Source organism: Etheostoma cragini, unplaced genomic scaffold (genome assembly GCF_013103735.1).
Source record: "Etheostoma cragini isolate CJK2018 unplaced genomic scaffold, CSU_Ecrag_1.0 ScbMSFa_80, whole genome shotgun sequence".
NCBI lineage: Eukaryota > Metazoa > Chordata > Actinopteri > Perciformes > Percidae > Etheostoma > Etheostoma cragini.
This window is the reverse complement of record NW_023269428.1, coordinates 48,599-57,503: the sequence shown is the minus strand read 5'-3', so window position 1 is coordinate 57,503 and position 8,905 is coordinate 48,599. Positions and strand designations below refer to the sequence as shown.

Below are 8,905 nucleotides of genomic sequence, written 5' to 3'. Positions count from 1 at the left end.
ATATATATATATATAGTGTGTGAATATAGTGTGTATTATATATTTTACCCCGGGTGTCTCGGCGGGACACACCATCCCCCACAGCGTGTTGTGTGTGTGTGTGTGTGTATATATATATATATATATATATATATATATTTATTATATATTAGAGCTGGGCAGCAATTACATTATTTTAATCACGATTAATCGCATAATTTCCCCAATTAATCACAAAATGAAATAATGAATTCAAAAGTAGTGTATACTGTGTATAAATTAGGGTATATAGTGTATAAAGTAGTGTATATTGTGTATAAAGTAGTGTATATAGTGTATAAAGTAGTGAATATAGTGTATAAAGTACTGTACATAGTGTCTTTTATTTTAAATGTTCTGCCATATTAACAAAGTGCCGTAACATTTGTTCTGCAAAAACTTCCCAGCATTTAGTTTATAAAGTATCAGTTAAATAAAATATTTAGTTACATGTCAACTTAAAAATAATGTCATCTGGTTGGAACGTGTTGCTAAGCAACTCCTTCTGCTGTCCACGTCCTTCTGTTGTTGCTCTAACTCTGCAGCCTTGCTGGACTGGGTTTAGAGCCCCACAACTTTACTGCACTTTGCAGGACACTGTCCAACGCGCTGTTAAGCAGAGACACTGAGGGACACTGTCCAAAGCACTGTAAAACAGAGACACTGAGGGACACTGTCCAACGCGCTGTTAAGCAGAGACACTGTGACAGAACGCTGGAGACACAAAGCAGGGGACATGATCAGAAGGCTCTTAGCAGCGATCAGATTTCGTATCTATTCGTACTATCTGTCCTAACTGTACCATCTGTCCTAACTGTACCATCTGTCCTAACTGTACCATCTGTCCTAACTGTACCATCTGTCCTAACTGCGGGGACTTTATTTGACACATTCCACTGCTGTGCAACTTCAATACAGTGTCCCGCGCATGTCTCAACCTAATGTCAGTCAGAGCATGTGAATGCAGCGCCCACTTTTCATCAGTATAATGCACTGTAACTCCGAGATAATTATGATCACCCAGTGAGTCCAGTAGTCCTCACCCAGTGAGTCCAGTAGTAATATATATGTATATAGTGTGTATTATATATTTTACCTCGGGCGTCTCAGCGGGACATACCATCCCCCACAGCGTGTTGTGCAGCTGCCGTGGTTTGGCGAGCTTGCCGTCTCTGCCGATCGGAGAGTTGACTCGGCGCAGGTGGGACAGCGTGGAGGCGAAGGTCAGGCGGTTTAGCACCTGCAGGGCGGGAATCAAACAGCTGTTGGTGGGGTCAGGTGGTGTGGGGACCGCATGCATGTTGGCTGATGCCTTACCTGGGAGACGCCGGCGCGGGCCTGGTGGGCCTTCTTCACGTCGCCCCAGTTCCCCGTGGCCAGCGAGTACTTCAGCCCGTCTGAGATGATCCGGGTCTTGATGGCGAGCTCCAGGTTAAAGTCTTTCCCGCGGTCGATGAACTTCTGGGCGTAAATCCGAATCTCCTTCAGCAGGTTCTTAAACATCCTGAAAGCATCAGGCCATCCACACATTAACAACTATGGACATGTACGTGTGTGTGTCTGTGTGTGTGTGTGTGTCTGCGTATGTGTCTGCGTGTGTTTCCGTGTGTCTGTCTCTGTCTGCGTGTGTGTGAAGAAGCCCCACCCCCTGAACAGGAAGGCCAATAGGGGTCCAGCCAGGTCCAGTCTCTTGTTGCCATAGTGATCTCTGTCGTCCAGCTCTCTTCTGCCGAGAGCAGCAAGCAGCAACCGGTGAACCATGTACCTGAAACACACAATACACACTGTTACACACACCTGTGGACCCGGTACAGTGGGGTTGTAAAGTTTGGGCCCCCCAGGTAAAAATGTGTATTAATTTGCATAAAGAAGGAGGAAAGAGGAAAAATCTCCAAAAGGATCAGATGACAGATTAGAGGTTTATATAACACGTGACCGTGTCACCTGTTTACGGTCAGTTCCGTCCGTTGTTGTGTAAGCCGGTCTGCCGTCACCGTTCCGGTTTGCCTTGCTCGATGGTCATTCCATTTCTAACAACATTTTTATTCTTAACGAGATTTTTACCACTGAGAATATGGATTTTATGTTCTTAACTGAAACGTGGCAAAGGGAAAATGAGTTTGTTCACTTAAATGAGCTCTGTCCTGAGACATTGTACTGTGTACATTTAACCGTCCTCCAGGCCCTGTTGGCGGCTTTCTTGCAGACTTTACTGACTTTTTATCATCGATCATCAAACTGGAGAGGGTCCTAATTATTGGGGACTTTAACCTGCACATTGATGATACTGCATGTAACACGGCTACGGATCTCTTATCCCTCACTGACTCTTTTAATTTTACTCAGCATGTTACTGGACCTACACACATTAAGGGTCTTACCCTGGACCTTGTCTTCTCTCTTGGTCTTGATATAGTAAATGCTCGGGTAGAAGATGTTCATGTGAGTGATCATAGCTGTGTGTTCTTTGACATTAACTTTCCTCTGGATCCTCTGCCCCTGGGAATTTTTCCCCATGATAATGTTGAGAGGTTCTCTGCCTTGTTTACCCATGTTCACTGATGGGATGCAGTGATGTAGATGCTTTTATCCAGTCTTTTAATATTCAGTGCTTACCACATTTAGATATAGTGGCACCAGTGAAATCAAACATCGTCTCCCATAAAAAACCTTGTCCTTGGGTTGATGACACTATCCTGAGTTTTTAGATTGAAATTGTAGAAAAGTTGAGCATTCCACAGAAACTGCATTACTTAAAGTTTCTAGTGATATTCTGATGTCAGCTGATTCTAAAGAATACACAGTTTTGATTCTCTTGGACCTTTCATCTGCTTTCGATACTGTTGATCATAATATTATGATAAATGGACTTCATGATCTGGTTGGGATGTCTGGATCAGTTTTAAAATGGTTTTCATCCTACCTTTCTAGTAAAGGTTTTAGTGTTTATGTGAATCAGATCCTGTCTGAAACTGCAGGGTTGTCATGTGGGGTACCTCACGGTTCTGTTTTAGGACCCATCCTGTTCCTTTTGTATATACTCCCTTTAGGACAGATAATTAGTAATTTCAGTGACATATCGTACCATCTGTATGCGGATGATATTCAACTTTTCAACTATTCAACTGCTCGTTCAAGGAAACTGAGTTCCATAAATTGTCTTCCTTAACTAACTGCTTGACCAGTATTAAAGAGTGGTTATGTGACAACTTCCTACTTCTGAACTCAGATAAAACAGGAACGCTGATTATCGCCCCTGAGAGTAAAACCCCTCTGATTAAACAACACATTGCTGACTTAGGCTCGTCTGTCCAGCCGAGGCTCAGGAGCTTAGGTGTTTTTGATTCAACGATGTACTTAGAGTACCACTCAATGCAATTAGTCAGAAACTGTTTCTTCCAACTAAGGAATATATCCAAATTAAGAGCACTGGTGTCAAATGAGGAGTTGGAGATGATCATTCATGATTTTATTTCCTCTCGCTTAGATTACTGTAACAGTCTTTTTACCTGTTTGAGCAAGAAGGAGCTTTACCGTGTCCAGGTTGTGGTTGTTAGTTGTTCCCCTCATTTTAAATCCAGAGGGGATCGTTCATTCCAAGCAGTGGCACCTAGGCTGTGGAATGCATTGCCTACATTTCTACGTTGTGTGATTTCTGTTGATTCTTTTAAAAAGCAACTGAAGACGCTGCTGTTCAAACAGGCTTTTGGTTCGACGTGGAGTTTTTATGGCTTTTGTTTTTTTATGTTTTCCATTTGTTGTTAAAGTGTCTTATGCATTGTATTGTACTTTGTTGGTATTGTATTACATTTTACTGTGAAGCACTTTGAGATCTGTGAAAGGTGCTATACAAATAAACCTTAATTACTATGTCACAAAAAGTTAGATTGGATTTTATCATTTACACTTTAAAAATAACAAAACTAAAACATGGCGTCTGCTGAAGTTCGGGCCCCTTCAGAGTTAATATATAGTGAATGTGTTTGTGTGTGTATAGTGTGTGTGTAATGTGTGTGTGTGTGGCTGTAAGTGAGTGAGTGATTGTGTGTGTATAGTGTGTGTGTGTGTGTACAGTGTGTGTGTGTGCGTGTGTGTAGTGTGTGTGAGTGAGTGATTGTGTGTGTGATTGATTGTGTGTATAGTTTGTGTGTGTACAGTGTGTGTGTGTGTGTGTGTGTGAGTGTGTGTAGTGTGTGTGAGTGATTGTGTGTGTGATTGATTGTGTGTATGTGTGTGTGAGTGATTGTGTGTATAGTGTGTGAGTGTGTATGTGTGTGTATAGTGTGTATAGTGTGTGTGTGTGTGTGTGTGTGTGTATGTGTCTCACCCTAAGAAATAAGCCTTCTTGGTCTCACAGAAGTCGCTGACCCCGACGTGGGGCAGCATCTCCTTCTGCAGGACCTCCTTGGCGTACTTGATGCGGCGCTCCTTGGTGACGCCGGGCTTCGCTCCGCGGGAGCCGATGAAGTTCAGCGCCACGTTCTGCTCCTGGATCACGAACGCCTCGTCCAGGGACGGCTTCACCTGCAGTGACATCGGCCATGACATCATGACCCAGGGGGCGGGGCTAACAACCACCACACACTGGCTGTGTCTTAAATCGCACACTTCTGTACTAAACAAAATAAATCTATTTGAGTACATAGTGCGTTCACATTTTTGAAGTGCGGTCAAATGCACTTAGAGTACCCGGATGGTGTACTTAGTATAGTATATAAAGAATAGGTATAATTAATTAATTAAGAGTGCAGTAACCAGAACAAATATTACAGTACAGTTGTGTGTACTGTTTTCAGCTAATAGGGGGGACATGAGGGCAGTGTCGCAATCGTCATCCTGGCGTGACACGGAGCAAATTAAAAATATCACATTTATTTTGTTAAAATATCAAAAACAAAGCAGGAATTATTTTTCGCAATAAACAATAGCAGACTGGAATGCTCTGCCGTGGTGAAAGTCACAGTTTTACAGAAGAAGAAGAGATGAAATGTGATCGTCATTTCCGGTAAGTGCACGTGGAAGTGCGCGATTTGAGACGACACTCCTCTGTCAAAATGTACGCACAATGCAAGACAGGACGTAGTGCACGAAGGGTCCTGTCTGGAAGGAACTAACGGAAGGGCGAGATTTGAGACACACATACTGACATCAGCCATGACCTCATGACCCAGGGGGCGGGGCTAACAACCACCACACACTGACATCAGCCATGACATTATGACCCAGGGGGCGGGGCTAACAACCACCACACACTGACATCAGCCATGACATCATGACCACACACAAAAACAGTAATATACTTATTAAATTACTAATGATTTGATTAAATACATTTTCGTGTACTTTCTGAAGTAATGATGATTTAAAAGTTATATAACTTCATGTTGAGTGTCTGATGTAATGCGTGTACCGTTATGTATTTAAGTTTATGTTTTGATGTTGATAACACAGATACATACATATATTGTATATGTATACGTATATACAGATATAATATTATACAGTATGTCTATACTACATTTATATGAAGAGTATCTAGTATTTGAGTCCTGCGAGAACATGAATGTACGGGTGTTGGTGTAATTATATGTTTATGGTATATACAGTATGTGTGTGTGTGTTGTGTGTGTCTGTGTGTATATGTTTGTGTGTGTCTGTGTATGTCTGTGCGTGTGTGAGGATCAGACCATCTCCATCATCTCGGGGTCGTCAAAGTCGTAGATGATGTGTTCCAGGATGTCTCTGTCGGACACGAAGCCCAGCGCCCGGAACACGATGATGATGGGCACTTCCTGTCGGATGTACGGCAGCGTGGACACGATCCTCTGGCCGATGGCGCTCTTCTTCACGCCCTGCGGGACGCCAACAAAGTAGTACTAGTGAAGTACTAGTATGTAATGAAGTACCTGTCCCCCAGCGAGCCATCATGCTGACCCAGATGGTCCTAATGAAGTACTAGTATGTAATGAAGTACCTGTCCACCCCGTGCCATCATGCTGACCCAGATGGTGCTGGTGGGACGAGACGAGTTCTCCAAACAGGACCGACACTCTCCGGTGTACGCGTACTTTGAGTCCTTCTTGGCAAAAACGTACACCGTGTTGGTCGCCATCTTCTCCTGAGCAATCAGCACCTGGGAGACGCAGAGTACTAGTAAGGAGTATAGTAAACTGTACTAATACAACACTGTAATGGTACTCAGGTACAATACAAGTACTATTACTACAATGTAATGGTACTCTGTTACAGTAAAAGTACTAATACAACACTGTAATGGTACTATGGTACAATAAAGTACTAATACCACACCAATGTGATGTCAGAGCTGCGTGGTGATTTCAGAGCTGGCTGGTGATGTCAGAGCTATGTGGTGATGTCAGAGCTGTGTGATGATGTCAGAGTTGCATGGTGGTGATGTCAGAGCTGTGTGGTGGTGATGTCAGAGCTGCATGGTGGTGATGTCAGAGCTGCGTGGTGATGTCAGAGCTGTGTGATGATGTCAGAGCTGCGTGGTGGTGATGTCAGAGCTGGGTGGTGGTGATGTCAGAGCTGCATTGTGGTGATGTCAGAGCTGCGTAGTGGTGATGTCAGTGGTGTGTGGTGATGTCAGAGCTGCGTAGTGGTGATGTCAGTGGTGTGTGGTGATGTCAGAGCTGCGTGGTGGTGTCATTGGTGTGTGGTGATGTCAGAGCTGCGTGGTGGTGATGTCAGAGCTGCGTGGTGGTGATGTCAGAGCTGCATGGTAGTGATGTCAGAGCTGCGTGGTGATGTCAGTGGTGTGTGGTGATGTCAGAGCTGCGTGGTGGTGATGTCAGAGCTGCATAGTAGTGATGTCAGAGCTGCATGGTAGTGATGTCAGAGCTGCGTGGTGATGTCAGTGGTGTGTGGTGATGTCAGAGCTGCGTGGTGGTGATGTCAGAGCTGCATGGTGGTGATGTCAGAGCTGCATGGTAGAGATGTCAGAGCTGCGTGGTGATGTCACAGCGTACCTTCTCGGAGCCGTTAATGATGAAGTAGCCCCCGGGGTCCAGCGGACACTCGTTGAGCTCACAGAGGTCTCGGTCCGTCAGGCCGCTCAGCAGACAGTAGGTAGAGCGAAGCATGATGGGAATCTTCCCGATGAACGTCTTCTGGTGCTGCGTCTGCAGCTGGTCCTCGCCCTCCTTGATGATCGTTTTCGTGATGTCCACGTACAGCGGCGCCGAGTACCTGGGGGGGAGGTTTCAGAGTTCACACTGGGTCGGGTTACAGACCGCTCACATCAGCTGACAGGAAGTGGACCTACGTGAGGTTCCGGAGCCGGGCCTCATTGGGCATCATGGGGGACGGTGCCCCGTCTCTCTCCCAGTGGGTCGGCTTGGACAGGTAGATCTGCTCGAACTTCAGCAGGTAGCGGGGCTGGAAGAGAAACACGCTGAGGTCACGCTGAGTGACTGACAACGAGCGTCTCCAGATGCCCCTGCCCCCCCCCCCAGATGCCCCCCCCCTTACCGGCTCCTCGACCTCTCCAGACGTGTGCTGGGCCTCCGCCTGCAGGTCAATGGGCGGAGCGTCCTCCACGATCCTCTGGACCGACATCTGGATGAACTCATCAAAGGAGTCCAGCTGCTGCCGCACCAGCCCCTTCTCGTCAAAATAAGAGCTGGAGACATAGAGAAACCGTCAAAATAAGAGCTGGAGACACAGAGACACCGTCAAAATAAGAGCTGGAGACACAGAGAAACCGTCAAAATAAGAGCTGGAGACCGAGAAACCGTCAAAATAAGAGCTGGAGACACAGAGAAACAGTCAAAATAAGAGCTGGAGACACAGAGACACTGTCAAAATAAGAGCTGGAGACACAGAGACACCGTCAAAATAAGAGCTGGAGAAACAGAGCTTAGGCTGATCCCATTCCTTCCCCTTACCCCTTCCCCTTCCCCTAGCTTTTGCGCGTTCACGCGGGACCTAGTTCTGTCCCAATACCTATTACGACCTAGGGGAAGGGGATAGACCGAGGGCTGTATGGCCCTTGGAACCTAGTGTGGACGCGACCTCACTTGAAAACACACAATGTGTGGTTGCTGCATCGTTCAGAGAGACACATAAATGTAAGTACTTTCAGCTTAAATAATTGATTAAAAAGTAACGGCAGTCTTGTTTTGTGGTCTATGCAGTCCTGTACATATATACTGCAACCATGTTCCTAACTGAAACTTTTTAAAAATTGCTAGCTTGCAATGCTAACGCTAATCCCTAACGTTGATTTGCACAACAGTCCCACATTTCTCTGCCTTGAATGGATCGTATAAAACGGCCATATACTAACGGCCAACATGCATCAGACTGGTCTGGAATATCAGAACAGCTGTAGTTAATTTGTTTGTTTGTGGTCTTGTGTGTATTTTTTTGTTTTACACATATGAAGCCTTTTTATGTGTGCGACATGTTAGTTATGGTTCTTATAGTTGATAATGGTTCTGTAACATCATTTTATGTAACGTTTTTGCCTGTTATGTTCAATCTATCACCAATAAAGACAGATATTTGTCAACAAAATGTTTTTCTGAAACTTCAATGACATTCAAAACGGTGATAACTGAAACAGATATACAACACATCAAGTATACAGGGGGTATATGTTTGTATACATGATACATGTGTATACACATTTGGTTTGCAAACAGACCTACTACACAGATAAGAACATCTGCCTCTACACCACCAAAGTGAACATAAAATAACTATAACATATATAAATACATATGACACTGTTGTCCAAACCCACACAGACGACAGACAGAGACAGCATCTTGGAAGTTTGTGATCAGTATGGTGATGTCACCAAGTGGTGTCCCATTTCATAGGGGTATGTTTTCACCCCTACCACTTACCCCTTGGTTTCAAG

The 8,905-nt window shown here is 44.8% G+C and overlaps 1 protein-coding gene across 2 annotated transcripts in view; it reads right to left on the bottom strand.

Annotated features, from left to right (window-relative positions):
* polr2b (polymerase (RNA) II (DNA directed) polypeptide B) overlaps positions 1–7,688 on the bottom strand; it is a 44,342-nt gene extending 36,654 nt beyond the window's left edge. For both annotated transcript variants that reach the window (XM_034866493.1, XM_034866492.1), the window contains exons 1-9: positions 7,510–7,688; positions 7,304–7,416; positions 7,008–7,227; positions 5,993–6,151; positions 5,706–5,870; positions 4,346–4,542; positions 1,664–1,783; positions 1,336–1,522; positions 1,115–1,258 (exon numbers count right to left, since the gene is read on the bottom strand). In XM_034866493.1, the coding sequence (XP_034722384.1) occupies positions 1,115–1,258; positions 1,336–1,522; positions 1,664–1,783; positions 4,346–4,542; positions 5,706–5,870; positions 5,993–6,151; positions 7,008–7,227; positions 7,304–7,416; positions 7,510–7,596 (1,392 nt within the window). In that variant the 5' untranslated portion in view covers positions 7,597–7,688. The remainder of the gene's footprint in view (positions 1–1,114; positions 1,259–1,335; positions 1,523–1,663; positions 1,784–4,345; positions 4,543–5,705; positions 5,871–5,992; positions 6,152–7,007; positions 7,228–7,303; positions 7,417–7,509) is intronic.
* Between the last annotated feature and the right edge of the window lie 1,217 nt (positions 7,689–8,905).